At 40.3% G+C, this 21,906-nt stretch overlaps 2 protein-coding genes across 4 annotated transcripts in view; one reads left to right on the top strand and one right to left on the bottom strand.

Annotated features, from left to right (window-relative positions):
- The window catches only part of Mthfd1 (methylenetetrahydrofolate dehydrogenase, cyclohydrolase and formyltetrahydrofolate synthetase 1), a 68,450-nt gene extending 49,961 nt beyond the window's left edge, over positions 1-18,489 (top strand). Inside the window, exons 18-28 of the mRNA XM_026385084.2 lie at positions 514-654; positions 2,270-2,338; positions 2,623-2,734; positions 2,829-2,968; positions 6,115-6,156; positions 9,249-9,349; positions 10,177-10,354; positions 13,179-13,286; positions 13,713-13,865; positions 16,678-16,771; positions 18,268-18,489. Coding sequence (XP_026240869.1) covers positions 514-654; positions 2,270-2,338; positions 2,623-2,734; positions 2,829-2,968; positions 6,115-6,156; positions 9,249-9,349; positions 10,177-10,354; positions 13,179-13,286; positions 13,713-13,865; positions 16,678-16,767 — 1,134 coding nt within the window. The 3' untranslated portion in view covers positions 16,768-16,771; positions 18,268-18,489. The remainder of the gene's footprint in view (positions 1-513; positions 655-2,269; positions 2,339-2,622; positions 2,735-2,828; positions 2,969-6,114; positions 6,157-9,248; positions 9,350-10,176; positions 10,355-13,178; positions 13,287-13,712; positions 13,866-16,677; positions 16,772-18,267) is intronic.
- The window catches only part of Zbtb25 (zinc finger and BTB domain containing 25), a 59,378-nt gene continuing 40,373 nt past the window's right edge, over positions 2,902-21,906 (bottom strand). For 2 of the 3 annotated variants that reach the window (XM_026385097.1, XM_077800342.1), the window contains exons 5-6: positions 21,419-21,454; positions 13,886-14,185 (exon numbers count right to left, since the gene is read on the bottom strand). The gene's annotated coding sequence lies outside the window, so the exon portion shown is untranslated. Of the gene's footprint in view, positions 2,977-13,885; positions 14,186-21,418; positions 21,455-21,906 lie in introns of those variants that run through there. The other variant, XM_077800341.1, reaches the window with a different exon arrangement.

The raw sequence follows: 21,906 nt of genomic DNA, 5'->3' as shown, positions 1-21,906 counted from the left end.
GATACTGCCAGGTGTTGTTCTGCCTTCTCCCTTTTAAAATGGAAGTGAGTAGGTGTGATATTGAGCACTCCTGACAGCTTTTGCAATAAATCCCATGTGTCACCTGTGTGTTTTTCCCCCAGCATTTTTTTCCTGGAGGTGGAGAGGCCCAAGTGAATATCCTTATATATAAATTGGTTAAAATTCCTCCTCTTTTGTGGTCATTTGACAAAATGTCTCTCCATAAAAGTGACTGTTTTGTCCCTTGTTTGGGGAAACCATAAACACAATTCCAAGCTGCCTTCACGGGGATAAAACAATAGCTTCCTGGTCATTCAAAACATTTATTTTTAAAAATTGGCTACTCAAGGACTTGGAATAAGTAATTTAAAAATTTTCTATTACAGGATCATTTTTATGAAATTCTTTGTGTATTTATTTAAGGCATAGGATGCCAAATAGGATGTCATTTTGCAATTAAAAAAATCAGTTTAACACAGAGGTTTTGTTCTTGTCTCTTTTTCCTGCCCACAGGCGCAGTTTGATATCTCTGTGGCCAGTGAAATCATGGCGGTGTTGGCTCTCACCAGTTCTCTGGAAGACATGAGAGAGAGGCTGGGCAAAATGGTGGTGGCATCCAGCAAGAAAGGGGAGCCCATCAGTGCTGAAGATTTGGTGAGTGCCCAGGCATGCCAGGCTTGATGACACATTGGAGCCCACTGTCCTAGGGTCTCTCGGTGGTTACTACTAACAAAAACTATGCCCTTCTTAAGACATTGTAATCTACTTATCAGTGTGATTATGCTAATGATAAGATAACTATGAAATTTGTAAATAGTAATTCATAGTGAATAATAGGTGTTATGCTCCAGATGTTTTAATAACATCTTCATCCTGTTAGTTTATGGCTTCAGTTTTCAGAGAACATCTAGAGGCCAAGTGAGGCCTTTAGTAAGTGAATTTGGAGTCACTCCTGGCCTCCTCCCCATGACATGTGGCTTTCTGCACAGAGGCCTCTGGGGCTTTTAGCCCTGCATCTATCCAGATAACTGCATTGGAAAAACTCATTAGCCATTTTGTTGATGGTCCTTCTAAGTTGGCTGTCTACTTCAGGGTTATTTCTGAACTGTCTGGTAATAGGAGATTTGAAATGAGAATTTTTTTTGTTTGGGGGGTTTTGTTTGTTTTGTGGTACTGGGAGTTGAACCCAAGGCCTCATATATGTAAGGCAAGCATTGTAACACTAAGCTACATCCACGGCCCTTTTTATTTTGAGATAGTATCTTGCTAAGTTGCTGGGGCTGACCTTGAACTTGAAATCCTTCTTCAGTTTCCCAAGTAGCTGGAATTACAGGTGTGTGCTGTGGTACCCTGCAGAATGAGAATCTTATTATAGTTCAACTTTTAAAAACCTATATTGTATTAACCAAATTAGTTGACTTGTGATAGTGGTATGGCAGAAGAATTTAGAAAAGAGAGAAAGTATTAACTTTCTGTTTTCATAGTCAAATATATGAATTTAATATGTATTTTAAATTTTAACATCCTTGCCTTAAATTTAGAAACTCATTAATATTGAATATAGGATTATGTATTAGAGAACTTGCCTAGCATGCATGAGGGTTTGATATCTAGCAATCACCCACGAAAGAAAAGAAAAAAATTTAGTATAAATGGGAATTATTGCTTTATTTCCCATTGTCACCAATTTGTTTGGCTATATGGATGGCTTAAAGGAGGAACCTGGAGCAAGAAGATCACGAATTCAAGGCTAGCCTCAGCAACTTAGGGAAACCTTGTCTCAAATAAAAAGAGCTGGGGGATGTAGCTCAGTGGTAGAGTGACCTGGATTCAATTTCCAGCACTGAAAGAAAAAATGGGGGACCTGATATCTAAGATTTGGTATTGAATTTTGGGGTAATATTTTAATTTCAGTTTTGGAAAACACATAATGAATTTCTGTTCAGATATCAAAGTTACAAATAATGCATTCCTCTAGGAACTAGCATTTCTGTGCTGTAAATGAGCCTGAAATGGATTCTTCACATTAGTCAGCAACAGAGCTTGATTGAGATGCTTGTTTCTAGAACATGTTTTTCCAGAAATTGCATGTGAATATCATTTTCATTTTGTTTTCCCTGCTTAAAATAACTGGTAGCTTCAATGAATGGTCTAGTTTAGCTGAAACTACTAATTGGTCCAGGATGACTAAAAAGGGAACAGCTAGAATGTCAAAGGTTGTTTTTTTTCTTGCTGGCGTGAGCTGATACTTCCTGCATTTGTCTTGCAGGGGGTGAGTGGCGCACTGACAGTACTGATGAAGGATGCAATCAAGCCCAATCTCATGCAGACGTTAGAGGTGAGCAGAGGAATCCTTGTCTTCCAGAATTGGTTTTTGACTTTCAGAGCAGTGATTAGAAAGTACACTTTCCTTGGGCAGTCAGAGAGCTTTTCTACTGCTCATCTCTTTCTTATCTTTTTGACAGTTGTGACTGGGAGAATACTGAAATATACGAGGTGGCTCTGTATTTTCCCTCTGGGAAGTTTTCTTTAAAATTCCAACTAAATTCTATGCTCTTGACTGCATGATCCCCTTTTGAAGCAGGGTTGACGGTGCTGCTCATGGTGTCCTGGTTTCCACAGGGCACCCCGGTGTTTGTCCATGCGGGACCTTTTGCCAACATTGCACACGGGAATTCCTCCATCATTGCAGACCGGATTGCACTCAAGCTTGTTGGCCCAGAGGGCTTTGTCGGTGAGAACTTTTGCAATGTCAGTGAACAGGCTTTTTCCTGAAACATGGGGAGTTAGGATGGCATTTTTACAGTTGCTCTTCTCCTCCCTTGCAGTGACCGAAGCAGGATTCGGAGCAGACATTGGAATGGAAAAGTTTTTTAACATCAAATGCCGATATTCTGGTCTCCGCCCTCATGTGGTGGTGCTTGTTGCCACTGTCAGGGCTCTTAAGATGCACGGTGGAGGCCCCACGGTGAGGATCTAGGGTCAGAAGAGTCTGATTATCAGGAATGTTCAGCAGCTTGAAAGAAGTTGGATAACTCTGCCTGCATCAACAGTAACCTGCTCTTGTCCTCATAGTTAACAGAGTGCTAAAGCAAGAGGTGGTCACACAGCTCGGTGCTGTCTGCCTTATCACTCATAGGCATGTCGTCAGCTCTTGGCATTTTAAGAGGGCTGAAATTGGCTTTGTGGCCTGCCTTTCTAAGGAAACATCTGACAGTATCTAAACTCCTCCAAGGACATGTGCTTAGCTATACGACGCACAAAAACGCTCCTTTATGTCAGCCTGTTCTCTGTAAATCTGAATCTCATTTTACTTCTAAATAGGGACATTGGCAGCCAGCCAACCACACCATTTAGCTGAGGCACAAGTCAGTTCCTTGAGAAGTTCTTGGTGGACAGGGCCACTGACAGCAGGAGGGCAGAGGCCTGGTCAGTGAGGGCAGGTGAAGGAGAATGATAGAGCCTCTTAGGACTATTGGGTGATAAAGAAGCAGGTATTAGACTAGCTTATCTTCTGCTTCAACCTGTACTAGGTTTTCCTGAATTCCGACTCCTTAGAAATTGCACTTTTTGCTGGGCATTGTATTGCATGCCTGCAGTCTCATTGACTTGGGAGGCTGAGATAGGAGGATCACAAGTTTGAGGCTAGCCTCAGCAATTTAGAAAGGCCCTAAGCAATTTAGTTTTAAATACTAGGGATTGAGCCCAGGAGCACTTGGACACTGAGCCACATCCCCAGCCCTGTTTTGTATTTTATTTAGAGACTGGGTCTCACTGAATTTCTTAGGGCCTTACTTTTGCTGAGGCTTGCTTTGAACTCATGATCCTCCTGCCTCAGCCTCCTGAGCCACTGGGATTTATAGGCATGCACCACCACATCCAGCCCTAAGCAATTTAGTGAGACCTTTTCTCAAAATAAAAAATAAAAGGTTTAGGGATATAGCTCAGTGGTAAAGCACCCCTAGGTTCAATCCCCAGTACCCCCCCCCCGCCATTACACTATTTATTCTAGCATTTTAACATGTTTTAATCAGCACCAGCATAGAAAGACATGGTGCTAGTTTTCAGAAAACACTGAAATTAAATTCCTATTCTCCAGGAACTTGTATTATAACTTGGGAAATAAGATCTCCCTCATCTACTGAATAAAATCAGTGTTTCCTAGTGAGGTGACCAGCATTGTCCTACTGTAGTGATTCTCAAGTATTTTGGCTTCAGATCCTCTTTGGTACTCTTAAAATTCTTTGAAGATTTTGATTCCTGGCATTTAAAAAAAGATTGTTGAAGGCTTATGAGAGCTTCTGCTTATGTGAGTTATATTATATTAGAAACTAGTATTGAGTTATACATTAATATAAAGAACTTCTATGAAAGTTACTATAGTTTTTGAAAAAAAAAAAAAATGGGCATCATCTATTTTCAGATCACTTCTGTATCTGGTTAGCTGAAGACAGCCGGATTCTCATCTTTGTATTTGACCTGTTGTGATATCCTGTGTCACATAATAATCTCTGAAAAATCCATTTTATACTTAATGAGAAATGAGAGAATGCGTGAAAAGGACCCTGAGATCTTGGCTCTATTAGGAAAACAGTTTTGGTCTCAGGGCTGTTTGAAGACTTAGTTTCTCAGACCACAGTGTGACAGTGGGTGCCCTCCACACTCCAACACACCTCCCAGAGCTCTGGGTCTTAGTTACTCCTGGGGTACTAAAGGCACTTCTGACCCAGGACACCCCTTTCTGCTAGCAGTGCAGGATAAGCTCCCCTTTTCATAGCCAATATTCCTCTCTTTCATCTTCATACCATTGTCCCTCCTTTGCTTCCTTCCTCCTGACCTTGTGATCTGAACGGCAAGAATTCTGGGTACTTACCCTGGCCAGCCCTGAGAGGGGGCTTTGCATGTACAACTCTATCAAGGACCTAGACCTGCTGCCCACATGACCTCACAGATGGAAAGATGTGTAAGCTCCTTGCTTCCTACCCTGCCTCCACATGGCCCCCTGAAGTTGGAGCGGTAGTCTCCCTGAAGAACTCAGGCAGACTGACCTGGAGTGTTCTTCATTACCATCTGCCAACCATGCTGGGTCCATGGAATCAGCACCTTGATCCCCTTGCTCATCCCTGGGGATGCAGCAGAGCTGAACCACTGTAGAGATCAGGACATGGTACCCAGGCATCTACACACAATGAACCCACTGCTTAAGTATTTAGTTGCTTTCAGTTGTCCTCTATGATGGAATTCTGTTGTTTTCCCTCGCTTGTATTATACCTGTGCCAGGGTTTGGCTCCCCCAAGATATTGGCTGGCCCTGTGGACCAGCTCTTGAAACTATGACAGGGTCATCACAGGTTCCATCAACTGACATCCCAGGGTGATCTTTGCAGGCCTGGCTGCTGCCTTTACCATGCTCACCTTTACTCCTCCCCTGCTGCAGTTTTCTTCACTTACTAAGGACACTGTTCCTGCCTGGAACGTGTTCCTTTTGACCTCTGCTGTCATAGATCTGTCATTTCTCACCTCTTACTTTACCTCACAAAAGTCTCCCACTTGGGCTGGAGTTGTGGCTTAATGGTAGAGTGCTCACCTGGCACGTGTGAAGCCTGGGTTCGATACTCAGCACCACATAAAAATAAATAAATAAAAATAAAGGCATTAAGGCTGGGAATGTGGCTCAGGTAGTAGTGCGCTCGTCTGGCATGCGTGCGGCCCGGGTTCGATCCTCAGCACCACATACCAACAGAGATGTTGTGTCCGCCGAGAACTAAAAAATAAATATTAAAAAAAATTCATTCTCTCTCTCTCTCTCTCTCTCTCTCTCTCTCTCTCTCTCTCTCCTCTCTCACTCTCTCTTTAAAAAAAAAATAAAAAAATAAAGGCATTAAACAACAACAAAATCCTAGGCAAAAAGTCTCCCACTTTGCTCAAAGGAGTTCTTGCTCTGTGCTGTGTGCTTGGTCACTTGCCCTAAGTCCTTGGGGCAGGAAGCAACCTCTACTGCTGTATAACCCCCAAGCATGCAGCCTTTCACCCATTACCCAGGACAAACACCACTTTAAGCTAGAGCCTAATTGTAAGTAGGGAGTGCATCTGATTTCGTGTCCTTTCCTTGCAGGTCACTGCTGGACTGCCTCTTCCGAAGGATTACATAGAAGAGGTAACTTCTGTTATTTCTATTTATTTGCCTTAGAAAGCACCATATCCCAAATCAACCTGGCCCATGGGGAAATGAAATGGATGTGGTTATGATCCAGGGTTGCTCCTGGGAGTTCAGGATGCTAAAAGGCAGCATGCTGAAGGTTGTATTAAATGAGTAGTAGTAAGTGGAACTGCCTCACAGAAGAGATCAGTAAACCACTGATACAGACCCATAACTGGTTCTCAGTGGGGTGATTTTTTTTTTTATTGGTTGTTCAAAACATTACATAACTCATGACATATCATCTTTCATACATTTGATTCAAGTGGGTTATGAACTCCCATTTTTACCCCAAATACAAGTTGCAGAATCACATGGGTTACACATCCACATTTTTCCATAATGCCATATTAGTGACTGTTGTATTCTGCTGCCTTTCCCATCCCCTACTATCCCCCCTCCCCTTCCCTCCCTCAGTGGGGTGATTTTGATCTCCTGGGATATGGGACATGGCCGTGTCTAAGGACATTTTTTATAGCTGGGGGTGGGGAGTGTACCTGGCATCTAGTGGATAGAGGACAGGGATGCTGTTTAAAATCCTATAGTGAGCAGGATAGCCCCCCAGTGAAGAATTATCCAGCTCAAAATGTCAGTAGTACTGAGGTTGAAAAACCCAGCCCTAACCCAATGGAAGTTTCCTGGACTGTCTTCCCTGGATGGCAGGATGAGTCCCTAATGCCATTGAAATCAGAAGCAAGTAGGAACCTTTTAGAAATAACCTTTTCCTCTGCAGATTTAAGCACATATTAAAGAGCCAAGGTAATAATATTCTGGTTGTTTTGTAGGCACATCTTCCATAAGCTGATTTGGTTTATAGTATCAAGCAGGAGCCAGAGAACAATTTATGAGAACAAACCTTTTCATATTGATAATGTTTACCATCAAAGAAACATCTCTAGAGCCAGATTTGGTGGCTCCATGACAATCAGGCCCTCAGATAAGTTGCAGGGTCATCTGATGTCATGGTTAATTCAATTTTTCTGCCTTTTGGAGGCCTTTACATTATCCAATAATACAGGGTCATTATGTAGGTCTCAAATAAAGTATTTCAAAATTGGCTAGAAAAAAACTGTTGGTGCCTTGAATCTGCCTGTCTTCTGCGTGATGATTTGCCTTTTATGGTCATTCGTCTGAGTCATGCGTAGGAGGGGAATTCACAGTTCTGGCCCTTCTGCCACCCCACAGCCTCTCCTGTGTCTAATTACAGTGACTGCCCCAAACTGGCCCAGCTGGTGTCTTCATTTAAGAAATTCTACTTGTTTAAACCCTTCTCAATCAGTCTTACATATGAATTGGATTTCATGTGATTAGAGGTTAAGAATTAGCAGTGCTTTTTAAAATGCCAGATAAATCCTAATCTTAGTTTACAATTATTAAAGAAAAAAACCCATAAGTCACATTTATAATGAGCCTGTTTGTTTTCTACCTTTAACCTGTTGCTGTTTGAGGGGTCCACAATCAAGCACTAATACTACTAGGCTTTTTTCATGGTATATATGTGTACATATCATTATGTCTATGTATTTTTGGAGATGATGACTATATATATTTTTTTAAATATATAATCTTTTGATTCCTGGCATTTAAAAAAAGATTGTTGAAGGCTTATGAGAGCTTCTATTTATGTGAGTTATACTATAATATATTAGAAACTAGCATTGAGTTATACATTAACATAAAGAACTTCTATGAAAGTTACTGTAATTTTTGAAAAAAAAATGGGCATCATCTATTTTCAGATCACTTCTGTATCTGGTTAGCTGAAGACAGCTGGATTCTCATCTTTGTATTTGACCTGTTGTGATATCCTGTGTCACATAATAATCTCTGAAAAGTCCATTTTATACTCAATGAGAGAATGCGTGAAAAGGACCCTGAGATCTTGGCTCTATTAGGAAAACAAAAAAAGTTAAACATTACAAGAATATAATAAGTGATTGGAATTTCTTTAAATTTTAATATTTAAAAATTTTTCTTGAATTATTCAAGTACTTTTTGTACAAAAAAAAAAAGTAAGCTGTCCTTAGTTGTGCAACTTTAGTACATCTTGGGTGGACTCTATGCTAACACAGATCAGTGTCACTTTTCATAACATCTGCATGATGAATATTTATTGAGTGAGGTTATACTTCCGTGGCCTGAACCCCTGTAACGGAGGTTAGTAGTGTTTGCAATTTTCCAATGGTGCAAGCAGAACTGCAGTAACATTTAAAGATATGTTTCCTTAGTATTTGGTTATTTTTTTTTTTTTTTTTTTGTGTGTGTGTGTGGTACTACATTGAACCTGGCCTTTTTTATTTTTTACAGGTCTTATGTTTCTGAGCCTGGCCTAGAACTTTCAATTCTCTGACGTTAGCTTCTCAAATTAGCCCCCCAAATTACTGGGATTATAGGTTATATGTGTTTGCCACTGGGCCTGGCCTTTTTTTTGTCTGTTTTGTTTTTTGTTTTTGATATGAGGTTCTCACTATGTTGCCCAGGCTGGTCTCAAATTCCTGGACTCAAGAGATCTTCCTGCCTTGGCCTCCCAAATAAGCAGGATTGCAAGCCTGTGAGAGCATCACTGATGTCGTCATAGGTCTTCTACAGTAAAGGATAGTGAATGCCTCTTTTGTGCCAGGCTCTGTTTTCTAATGGAAGGGATTATACTATACTGAAAAGAGTCTGTATTTTTGTAGCATATGTGTGTATACAATCCATAAACATCATTTAGGTAGGGGCAACTCATCCCCTTCAAACAGCAGCAGAGCTATTAAGATGTGGCTAGTAGATGTGGTATAATGACCACAAATCCCCCAGCTCTTGTGTTTTCAAGGTGATGAGGGTACGGGCATAGCTCCCGTGCTGCAGGTGGAGTTACAGCTCCTTCCTCCTCCACAACATCCACTCACCAGGAGTGAGTTGCCTCATTGGCCTTTCTCTTACTTGTCGGCTTGCCTCTGTGTCCTGGCAATGAAAGGCTACTCACTCAAGGAGGCCGTTTGCCTTTAAAGAAGAAGCTGCAACCATCTGCTCTCTGATCTTACAGACCTGTCACTCTTGTTTTACAGAACTTGGAGCTGGTTGAAAAAGGCTTCAGTAACTTGAGGAAACAAATAGAAAATGCCAGAATGTTTGGAGTTCCTGTAGTGGTGGCTGTGAATGCATTCAAGTAAGTACAGAGCATAAGAGAAAAGGGGGGGAATGTGGAAAATAGCCAGGAAGCATTTCCTATAGCTAACTGTTGAGAGGTGCTTAAAAGCTTCATTTTGTTCTTCAGTTGCTGCTACTGGTTACAGCCTGCGGGTTGAGCCTGTAATTTGACAGGTACCACATATATCACGGCAAACTCACTGCCTTACCTTCTGAAGGTCCAGAAGTGAGATTCAGTTCCTGTGGGGTCCCTTTTCAAACACTGAGTAAGATAGATAGCACACAGGATGGAGGTTTAATGCTCCATTGGCTGATAGAGGCTTTTTGTACTAGCATAAGATTGTAGCCTGCAGTCTTCCATTATTTCTCTAGGTCTGGTGGGATGGTGTCTTGATGGAATTGAACACGTTGAGCTGGAAATGCTCATGCGAGGACTTGTGTGGGTTGTTTGGCATTTTGGTACTGGTTTGGGTTTTGTTATAATGGCCTCACCGCAGTAGAATGGAAAGCAAATTTTTGAAAAGCCAGTATTTATTGATTCCAGATAGTGTTCTGGAAATGTTCCAAGTACTTTCCATCTAAGCCTCATGACATTCCAATGAAATAAGTGCTGTGATTATTTCCATTTTAACCCATGTGGGATTTGAGATACATAAAGATGTTTTGGCCAAAAGTTACCTAGGTAGTTAGTTGTGAAGATAAGATTCACACCCAGGCAGTATTATTTGTATTGACTGATTTCCATTTATCAGTGGGTAACTCACATGGGTTTTAATGGAATAAAAAAGTTATACTTTGTCCTTTCCAGCCATCTTCCATGCTTTAACGTGAAACACTCCTTTACAGGACAGACTCAGAGGCCGAGCTGGACCTCATTAGCCGCCTTGCCAGAGAACATGGGGCCTTTGATGCCGTCAAGTGCACTCACTGGGCAGAAGGGGGCAAGGGTGCTTTAGCCCTGGCTCAGGCTGTCCAGAGAGCTGCACAGGTGCCCAGCAGCTTCCAGCTCCTTTATGACCTTGAGGTGGGTTACTTGCTATATGCGGAAGAAAAAAAAAAGCATAGTGAGGTTTCTGTGTAGCTATCTCTGTAGAGCCCATGTGTAGCAGCTTCAGCCTCTCAACCTTGTGGTTTCACTTCCTACATGGGCAAGTTACCGGACCAAAGACTGGACTCTCAGCTCCGGATAACTGTAAGATTGCATTTTGTTTTCAGTTCTCTGTCCCATGTACTTCAGGATGTGGTCAAACATTAAGTAGTATGTCCACAATTGGCAACTCTGTTAGGAATATGGAATGTATAGGTGCAGTTCTGGTTGTAATTCTATAAGCTAGTTCCTGGCTTGGTTTTTACAAGATACCATAGGCTTTGAAAAAAAATTAAAAACACAAAAAAGCAGAAGGAAGAAACTCAATTACTCTTGTAAAATAAAGGTAAAATACTGATTGCTTTTAATACAGTATTTATATTGATATGATACACTGCCAAATTCCTCTTTGTCTTGTTCCTCTTTGTCACTTGCAGATATAATACACTGTCAATTAATTAACTTCTTTGCCAGGAGTGGTGGCACATGCTTGTAATCTCAGCAACTTGGGAGGCTGAGGCAGGAGGATTGCAAGTTCAAGGCCAGCCTCAGCAATTTAGTGAGGCCCTTAAGCAACTTTGCAGGACTTTATGTCTTAAAATAAAATATACAAAGGGCTCCAGATATGGCTCAGTGATAAAGCACACAGGTTCGATCCCCAGTATTAAAAAAAAAAAAATCTCCTATTGACAGACATTCTCCTGTTGAACTCTTTTTTTTTTTTTTTTTAATGGAATTTTGTGTTTATTTTGTTTTACTGGTGCTCTCAAACATGGTGCTCTCATATGGTAGGCCAGTGCTCTACCACTGAGCTACTCCCTAGCCCCTGAACTCTGGTTTTTATAGATGGGTTTGAAAATCTTTTCAACCAATCATCATTCTAGAAAATGGTACACAAAGTGCAAAGTACTTACAGTTACCCTCTCTAAACCCCTATCCACAGCACTTAAGTCAGAAACCACAGTTCTTTTTTTTTTTTTTAAAGAAAAAGACAGAATTTTAATATTTATTTTTTAGTTATTGGCAGACACAACATCTTTGTTTGTATGTGGTGCTGAGGATCGAACCCAGGCCGCACGCATGCCAGACGAGAGCACTACCGCCTGAGCCACATTCCCAGCCCATGAAATCACAGTTCTTAAAGCAAGCAGGAGACATGGAAGAAGTAGGGTAACAGGGACTTTTTAACCTATTTCTGCTTGGAGCTTTTCTCTGCTCTGACATAAGACAAAGCTACTATTTTTTGTCTTATTCAATATCTGCTAGTCTTAGATCACCCCTCAGCCAAAGTGCTTTTTGCTTCAGAAGTTCTCAATGTGCCTTGGCATTTAATAAGCCCCAGTTATAAGATGCATATGAAAGTAATCTGTTGCATCTTTTTAAAACCTTTATTGAATATTCATTTTATTCATGACCATTAAACAAAGCCCCTTCATAAATGATGACTATTTAAAGGTATAATTCTTACTTTTATAAAGTTTATTACTCCTTTCAAAAAAAAAAAAAACTTGCCCAATATATTCTTTTAATCTTAGTTGCTAAGGAGTAGAGAACCAGTTAAAATACTAATTTTAATACAGTATTTATGTGTGTGTGTGTGTGTGTGTGTATACCTTTCTATCAGTGTATCTAACCATACCCTCTACACACACACACACACACACACACACACACTCACGTATAATTATATATAGACAAAATAATTTCACTTCCATGGGACATTCTCCACTTATCAAACCTTGGGCTTGGGATGGGCATGTTGTAATCCCAGATATTTGGGAGGCTAAGGCAGGAGGATTACAAGTTGGAGGGTAGCCTGGACAACTTAATGAGCCCCTGTCTCAAAATAAAAAAGTGCTGGGGTGATAGAGCACCCCTGAATTCAATCCCCAGTATCACAAAAATATTGAAAAATTAAAAATTTTTTTAAAATCTGGGGCTTGGCAAAAGACCTAAGAAGAACATACTACAGGAACACAGCCACATCAATGTTTATAGCAGCACAATTCACAATAGCTAGAATGTGGAACCAAACTAGATGCCCTTCAATAGATGAATGGATTAAAAAATGTGGCATTTATACACAACGGAATATTACTCGGCACTAAAAAATAATAAAATCATGGCATTTGCAGGCAAATGGATGGCATTAGAGCAGATTATACCAAGTGAAGTTAGCCAATCCCTAAAAAACAAATGCCCAATGTCTTCTCTGATATAAGGGGGGTGACTCAAAATGGGATAAGGAGGAAGAGCATGAGAAGAAGACTACCACTAAATAGGGAAGAGAGGTGGGAGGGAAAAAGAGGGAGAAGGGGAGTTGCACAGAAGATGGAAGGAGAACCTCATTGTTATACAGAATACATATATGACGTAATGAGAAAAAGGAAAAAAAAAGTGTGTCACATTAGATTGGATAGAGAGGAAGGATGGGAGAGAAGGAGAGGAGTAGGGAGGATAGGAAGGGCAGCAGAATAGAACAGACAATATGATTGATGTATGTACATTCCATTTATGTATTATATCAAAATGCATTCTACTGTCATGTATGACTTAAATAAATAAATAAATAAAAATAAAAAAAAATCTGGGGCTTGGAATTAACATGTTCCTAAACCAATAAACTTCAAATTATTTGCATATCAATATATGTATATTAAAAAATATGACCCTTTTAGTGACACTGACCTGGAATGTGACCATGTCCCTGTGAGGAGTTCTCATGCATGTCATGGTTTCTCTTTTCTTTCTTGTGTATTAGCTCCCAATTGAGGATAAAATCAGGATCATTGCACAGAAGATCTATGGGGCCGATGACATTGAATTACTCCCTGAAGCTCAGCAGAAAGCTGAAGTCTACACAAAGCAGGTAGACGTTGGGCTAGTTTGTTTTTTCCTCCCTTTGCAAAGCAGGCCTTGAAGTCAGAATCCCTGAGTTCTCCCAGCCCTGCCAGTCACTCACCGCTTCACTTCTTTGAATAGCAGCCTTCTCACCTCTGAAATCCTGGGTTTGGATAGGTGATTCCATCCAGGGTCTTCCTTTACCCATATGTCGTATGTGAATGTATAGAAAAGCCCCGAGGATATGAGGAATGTCATAACTGAAATATCAAGAACCTTTCCCCGGTTTTATCCTCATGCTCTATTAAGCAGGAGGATAGAGAAACAGAGATAAACATGAAGGTCATCAGCTATTTCAAATAAATTAAAGAAGCTTGTAATCAGAATGCTCTGATATCCTTTTTTGTACTTGTCAACTTTTCATTTGTCCTACTCTTGTTCTCTTTCCCCCCAGGGCTTTGGGAATCTACCCATCTGCATGGCCAAAACACACTTGTCCTTGTCTCACAACCCAGAGCAAAAAGGGGTGCCCACAGGCTTTGTTCTGCCCATTCGTGACATCCGTGCCAGTGTCGGGGCTGGTTTTCTTTACCCTTTAGTAGGAACGGTAAGTGAGGCCACAAGAGAGGAGCCTACTTATGTGTGCTTCTCATCCTAAATGTATTGTTAAGTTGCCAATAAAATGCCAAATTAACAGAGTTCACTGCTGAGAAGAAAGTTGGAGTTAGGCCTATTATGGTTAATCCTCATGCTATGGACCATTTTGATGTTAATTCAAATGTGATACTGTGACTACTACTGCATAAAAAATTCAGGGGTAACTTGCCCTTGATTGAGTCCAGGATGGACCTATTGATAGGTTGGGTCAGTGATAATATGTAGGCAGCTCTTCATAGCCATGAGTTCTGTATCTGTAGATTCAATCATCTGTGGATCAAAAGTATTTCTAAAAAATTGTCTGTACTGAACATATACAAACTTTTTAATATATATAATTATATAGCATTTACATTGCATTATAAGTAATCTAGAGTATAGGAGAGGATGTGCATAGGTTATATGCAAATATTACATCATCTTAAATAAGGGACTTGAGCATCTACAGATTTTAGAAATCATGGGGATCCAGGAACCAACCCCTGATGTTACTGAAGGACAATTATAATCATAATTAGTGTTTATTTGGCACCTTATACTAGATAACAGTCCTCCCAGCAGTCCTAGGAGTAAGGACTGAGGTTCTATATGTCCAGGGTTTTACTGACAGGTTTAGAGTAGATGCCTAAAATTCAGGGAGGTCATCATCTTTGAGTAAGGAATTCTTTCATAAAATACAACTGAATCATAGATAGACAAAAAGCAAATTTGCTTACTCACAGGTTTTATGCACATAATAGGAAGGTAGAGAGATGATTAAGGACATAATCGTAGTTTAGACAAATGTTGTCCTAACGTTAACATAGATTTGCGCCTAAGATTCCTCTTAGGTCTGCCTGCTATCCTGAATTTACAAATTGTACTTACATGCAAAACAGAATTGAAATATTCAACTAGACTAGTACAATTTAAAAAAATGCCCCAGGCACATTGCTGCACCCCTGTTATCTCAGCAACTTGGGAGGCTGAGGCAGGAGGATCGAGAGTTCAAAGCCAGCCTCAGCAATTTAGCGAGGTGCTAAGCAACTTAGTGAGACGCTGTCTCTAAATAAAATACAAAATAGGGCTGGGGATGTGGCTCAGTGCCCCTGAATTCAATCCCCAGTACCAAAAAAAGAAAAAAGAAAAAGAAAAGAAATGCATGGATGTACTTTTAAAGCTATGCCATTCTTTCAATACAGTAAGAAAGTGATAGGGGTAACATTATGCATCCTTTTGAAAGTGCATGATGTCAGAGCTGAATTCAGTTCTTACCTCTGCTGACTTTGGTCTCAGACAAGGTATGAGAGGTGTGAGCCCATTGACCCTAGCTCACAGCATGGGTCAACATCACCATGGAACAATGGCATCAGCACAAGTGCCAGCACACTATTGCCTCCTTGGCCACTCCAGAGAATAGGAGGCTTAGTCTTGTGATGTAATGCTTATCAGTTTGGGGCTTGTAGAAATTTTCTTTTGATAGGAATGTTAAACCAGCACCTGCAGAAATGTATGCTGTTCTTTTGGAGAAATTGTCAGCACTTATCAGAACAAGAGCAGTCGCTGCACTCTGCCTGGTTACTTTCCATGTTTGAATGAAGAAGGGTAATCATAGAGATGAAAGTAGAGCTGGATGTGGTCAGGCCAGTGCACATCTGCCTGCTCAGACAGCCAGCCTGCCCAGTACAAGACTTTCTCATGGAGAATAAAACTTGCTTCAGGGGCCTTCAGCTTTAACTTTGACCAAGACTTGCACACATAATCAAATGACTTAAACACTCTTAATAATTCTGTTCTTAATACCTCTTGGTTGCTGTGGGGCCTCAGCAGTGCTCAGAGGATTTATTTATGTATCACTTCAAAGCGTGGTGACTTCTTTTCAGAATTTTATATCTAGGTTTATATATACACATCATTTTATTTTTTTCTGATTATTAATAACCAATATTTAAGAAAAAAATCATCTTTGGGAAGGAGTAAAAACTCTGAAAATCTTACTGCTGTTTGGGAAACCATTTTTAGAGCTTTCTGCTGACAGGCACATGCACATCTACCCCAGTGGGCACATGTCTCTTGTCTTCATAATATGCAGTCTGCTAGATTTTTCTGCTAGGTCTAAAAACTAGTCCTTTTCTTTTCCATAGTTGTCCTTATCTCTTGCAGAACACAGGAATAGAAACCAGTTATCAGATCCCTATATTGTGTATTGTTTGGTGCTCACATGTCAAAATTTAGATTTTCTTGAGTATTAATGTTTTGTTTTACAGAAGATGACTCATCCTACTTAACAGTGTTTTTATACTTAAATTTTAAAAATTCAGCCTAAGTTGTTTTCCTGTCTGGTTCTGATTTGGAACTTGTGTGTGTTCATTATACAGGGTATGGTTACACATAAAAATACACCAAGTTCACACTTACAATCCATGTGAATTTGCATCTAAGCAGGTATTTATTAAAGTCAAGACTTTAGAAAAGAAGCAAGAATAAACATATAAGCACTATAAGTTTAAGAGTAATGATTGTACTGGACATAGTAGTGCACTCCTATAATCCTAGCTACTCAGGAGGCTGAGGCAGGAGGATTGCAAGTTTGGAGCCAGCCTCAGCAACTTAGCAAGGCCTTAAGCAATTTAGTGAAACCCTGTCTCAAAATTTAAAAAGGGGGCTGGGGATGTGGCTCAGTGGTAAAGTGCCCCAGGTTCAATCCATGGTACTCTGCATACCTGCCCCCCCACCGAAAAAAATCACATTAAGTTCATTTTTCATGCTGTTTTACATCCTAGATGAGTACAATGCCTGGGCTCCCTACCCGGCCCTGTTTTTATGACATTGACTTGGATCCTGAAACCGAACAGGTGAATGGACTCTTTTAAACAGGTAAGTTGTTACTGGATAGAGTTTTATTTTTCTTTCCCTCTGTACTATATTTAGTATTACAGAAATCAACAATTGTAAAAATTCAAATTGTAATGCTTTCAAAACATTTCTTTTTGGACTTCACTGAAGGGAGATCAAGAATGAGAGTTAGCAATAGCCAGTGAATGAGATATTTGTATTTCAACACATCTTTAGGAAAAGAGCAGGCTTGTCCTGGGTTGGCTGTGCAGGGGAGAGTGTTGCTGTAATGAACTATGGAGGGCCAGCAGAGAAGGTTAGGCTTGAGCTAAAAGTTGATGGCTTGTTGGAGGTCAGACCAGCTAGAGATCTATATCAACAAGTTTGAACAGACAGAAGGCAGGAGTTGAGTAAATGTCCCAGAAAGCAGAGTAAAGAAAAAAATGGGGCTGGGGTTGTGGCTGAGTGGTAGAGCACTTGCTTAGCATGCATGAAGCACTGGGTTCAATCTCACATAAAAATAAACAAATAAAATTAAGGTATTGTATCTATATGCAACTAAAAAAGTATTTAAAAAGTAAAAGAAGAAGAAGAAGAAAACAGGACCAGTCCAGGAGTTCTTGGGTTCTTAGGTGAATCACAATGAGTGAACTATCCCTAGGCACATCCAATTGAAATTTCAAAAACCTCTAATAAGAAAATCCTAAACAATCTTTTCCAAGTAAGGAAAAAAAAAAAAAGAAACCTGATTTGCCTGTGAAAAAATGAGAATTACACTGAACACCTGTCTTATCATCGATAAGAGGCTTTTTAACAATGGCAACGCAATATCTTCCAAGTTCAGGGAAAGATAAGTTTCCCTCTATGTTAACCCATTCAAATCTGTCCAGATGTTTTCAGATATGCACAGATTTGCCACTTCCACATCTCCTCTTAGGAAATTATTTAGCAATGTACCCTGTAAAAATGAGGAAATAAACCAAGAAAAGAGGAAGATGACTTTTAGGAAATTGAGTCCTGATTTTGACAGTAACAGGTGTACTGACGACTATGTAAATGATCTCGAGTTACAAATCCAAACTGAAACCAGAGGAGGGACGGCTTGAGAAAGGATGGAAAGAGCTAGAAAAGACAAGGGCATCAAAGGGCAGAATAAAAGCTCTTATATCATTTGAGAAAGTAAAGGTCCAGATGGAAGCAAAATGTAACCATTTAAGTCATGGTGAGGATGCTAAGAAGAGAGACTTTGAGCTCAATGCCAGGGAGATTGTGTTCTTTGAGAGGGCATGTGAACTACTGGAAATGCGGTCCTGGCTTACTGCTTGGTGTGTTCCTGAGCAGTATTAACATAACCTTCATGTAAATGCCATGCATTATTCTCCAACCTATTATGGGCAGACCCTAGAAGACTATTGGTGGGAGAGCATGTAAATGTCAACAGCTTTAGCAATATGAGTGGGGAATAATGCAGTGTGGAAGAAAAGAAGAAACATTTTGGTGCAAAGAGAAAACATTTATTTCTTTGTTTTTCTTTCTAGATCATCCTTCTCCAAGAAGCCACTTTGAAAGTTTGGCCCACTGTGGTGGGAAGTTGTGAGAAGTCAGCCGCTGCCTGGAGGGTCTTATGAAATGAATAATGGGAGTTTGCCTACAAGCCTTTTTTCAGCCTTAATTCTCATGATTATGTACAAATTAACATAGCTCATGTACCTATTTACTTTAATGAAGTTCTACAGAATAAAAAGAAAATAATTTTGCTATCTTGGTGTTAAAATGTAAATCATAGCACTGATCGACTGTGCTGCAGTATCAGTGCCATCCTATCTGAACCCATCTTTGGGCATCCCCCTGGGGCTGAAGAAGCAAATTGCAGTATGTACTTTGTGATCGGTTGTGTTTAAAGCGGGGAATATGTGCATGCTTGTGTATCTCTGCAAGGACACATGATTCAGGAGACCTAAGAAGGTCAGAGTGGAAGTAGGGTATGGAGGAAGATTTGCCTTTTTATCTAATACCTTTCTATATTGTTCATTTCCCATCCCCATCCCAGGGAAGTATTGCATATATAGGTTTTCGCCCTGAGCTTCCTTGGAATTCCCATTTCTGTCATTGCATTAGCACCATTAAGTCCTTAGGAAGGATGGTCATAGCACTAGACATAGGTTAACCCTTTTTACTCTTGCTGGTTCAGCAGTTGTTTATTGAGTTGCTACTAAATGTCTGGGCTTTTCTATAGAATTTTTTTTCCTAGAATATTCTAACTTTTCTTGTGAGAGAGCTGTCATCGCAAAGTAAGAGCTAACCTTTGCTTAAAAATGTGTAAATATTAACTATGATAGAATAGATCTCTAAATTAAGTTAGTATCCCCATTTTACAGAAAGGCAAACTGCAAGATTGCACTGCCAGGGCCTGCACCATGAACTTGTAAGTTGTTTTGTTTCCAAAGTCTTTTCTCTACCATCAGTCCGTCTCTCCAAACTCTACCTAGAAGGCAACTCCTGCCAGGTTGTGAGAGGTGGTAAGCTGTGCCTTTTTCATATCCCTCCAGAAGGAAGGAATGATAAGGGTAGAAGAAGCTAAGAAAGGAAATAGAGGTTAGAAGGCTGCTGAGCAGTCCTGATGGCATGGGTTTTGTGGAGTTGCTTTTTCAGTCTTTGATAAAGAAGATGTGTCACACGTACCAGCTTACAGATGCTATTTCCACAATGAAAGAAGGCACAAGCAGCCAAATAACAGCAGGTCAAGTGAAGACTTGTATTAAAGACCATAGAAGCATTGGTGCGTGGAGTGCTTATGTGTATCACCAGAGAAGGCCCAGTGTTTTCACCTTGGGGTTGGGAGTTACTTTTGATCACTGCTTCCCTGAAGTCTGTTCTTACTGTTCTCTGGGCTGTGACTGCGTTCCTTCCCCATATTAGTCATCTTAATGCTAGGCTGTTGCTGTGAGTTGAAAATGTATAGACACTTAATTCAAGAGAGTCAGCAACATTTATGTGCTGCCAATTAAAGCAGATTCCAGAAGAACTGCTGTTGGGTTTCTGGTGGCTCTCTACAACTTTCATGCTGCCCCCAGGCAGATCAACCATCAGCAAATTGGAACCACAGTTTCACTTCATGGTGTGCTAGGGAAAGGGGCTGAAGGACTTCTTCTCAGAAGACCTCTGAAATGTTAAGACTCTTGAAGGGCTTACCCAATTCCACAGCTCAGGCCTGGACTGTGGGTGGGTAGTGACCAGAGTTGGAGAAATGGTATGATGGTATGATTCAAATAAATGTGTAAACTATTTTATTGTCACACTGTATCTGGTGATATTACATGATAAACTGTAAGTAGGGTAATTTCTCATCAAATTGGAGAGACATTTATAGCCCATTTCCTATTACATAATGCAAAGCTACTAATAGAGTAGTAGACAATGATATGGGTAATAATTTCAACAGTCTTAACTGTCACTTAAGTGCATTCAGGGATGACAGGTTTCTTTCATGTATGAGGTACTGGATACATTTTTTTTTTAAATAGATCTGGCATCCTGTTCTAGTCAAATCCTAAAGAAAAACCACAGTGCAGTATTTTATTTATAGTACTATACTCAGTGTGAATGACTGTGTGGTAGAAGTCAGGGACAAGTTATTTGTAATATACCTCAAAGAAATCTCTTAATTTGTCTTTCAAATACAAGATAAATTTACCTCTGACCTCAAACTGCTTTTCAGCTCCTTTTACTTTTTTTTTTTTTTTTAAGCAAGTAGAATAAGATCTACGAGTCATTAAGGTGGACTTTATATCATTCAACATGAATCTTTCTTCATTTCCCAGTGCTCTCTAGTAAGATAGCTATTCTGTCCTGTCCTCATCTAGGTAAACCATCCTTATTTGTTGCCTAAAACTGCTGCAAATTCTCAGGTCCACTAGATTTGAAGAATCTTGGAGTTTGAGTATGAGTAACAGAACCTCAGTTGCTTATAAGTGGCATGAATTTCTTTTTGCTCTTATTTATTTATTTGTGCAGAACTGGGGTTTGAGCCCAGGGCACTTTGACACTGAACTACATCCCCAGTCTTTTTATTTTTATTTTGAGTCAGGATCTCAGTATGTTTCTGAGATTGGTCTCAACCTCCCAAGTCACTAGGATTATAGGTGTGGACCACTAAGTTCAGTTTTTTTGCCTTGTTTAAGCTTCAAAACTGGCAGAAGCAGGGTTAGCAGCCCATAAGGAGATATCAAAGCCATTTTCACACACCTATGATTGTTGGATAAACAGTGCTAAACTGAATTTCTTAATTCAGATGCTTATAGATGTTTATGGGTTTCCTGCTTTACAGCTCTTATCTGCAAATTTAAGATCCTGACAACTTCAATTCAGCTTTGTTGGATTATTTAGTTTTTTTTGGGGGGGGGGGTACTAGGGATTGAACCCAGAGGTACTCAACTATTGAGCCACATCCCCAGCCCTTTTTTTTATATTGCAATTAGAGACAGAGTTGCTAAGTGCCTCATTAAGTTGCTGAGACTGGCTTTGAACTTGCAATCTTTCTGCCTTAGCCCCCTGAGCCACTGGGATTACAGGCGTGGACTGCTGTGCCCAGCTTCAGTTTGTTTTTGTGCAGTTTGTTCCTTAATAAGTCTTGGTGGAATGATCTTACAAAGTGGGGTTGGGGATTTAGCTCAGCTGCAGAGCACTTACCTAGCACACGCAAGGCCCTGGGTTTGGTCCTCAGCCCTGGGGGAAAAAAAGAATTAAAAAAATCTTACAAAGGTAAAATGTGTTCCTGGGAAAACATTAAAAAATGGACACACACACACACACACTAAGATGATGGTCCCATTGAAGAAAGAAGTGCTGCTGTTTTTCAGGAGTTCTTCCTTCCACCATCTGGAGGTTCTGCTGGAAAGGTTCAGGGAGGAGGCTGGACCTCACAGCTGGAGCTCCCAGGAGTGCTCCCAAAGCAAGTCATCCTAAGCTTTCATTGGGTGTTAACATTCATGCTTTGTGTTTACAAATAAGTACTTGTGCAGTTTTTAACCACGACTAGAACCATTTTTAGGTAAAGGCTCAGAAAATCCATGAAAATAAAATAGGCCATCAGGCAGGAAGGTAGAAAATGCCTGAACCCTTTGACAGACTGGAATAGTAAGAAATGTCCTCTCTTCCACTCCTGCTTAATTAAGAGA

Source organism: Urocitellus parryii, chromosome 6, assembly GCF_045843805.1.
Source record: "Urocitellus parryii isolate mUroPar1 chromosome 6, mUroPar1.hap1, whole genome shotgun sequence".
In the NCBI taxonomy this organism is placed as follows: Eukaryota; Metazoa; Chordata; class Mammalia; order Rodentia; family Sciuridae; genus Urocitellus; species Urocitellus parryii.
Note: the sequence above shows the minus strand (reverse complement) of the source record. Positions and strands in the feature narration are given on the sequence as shown.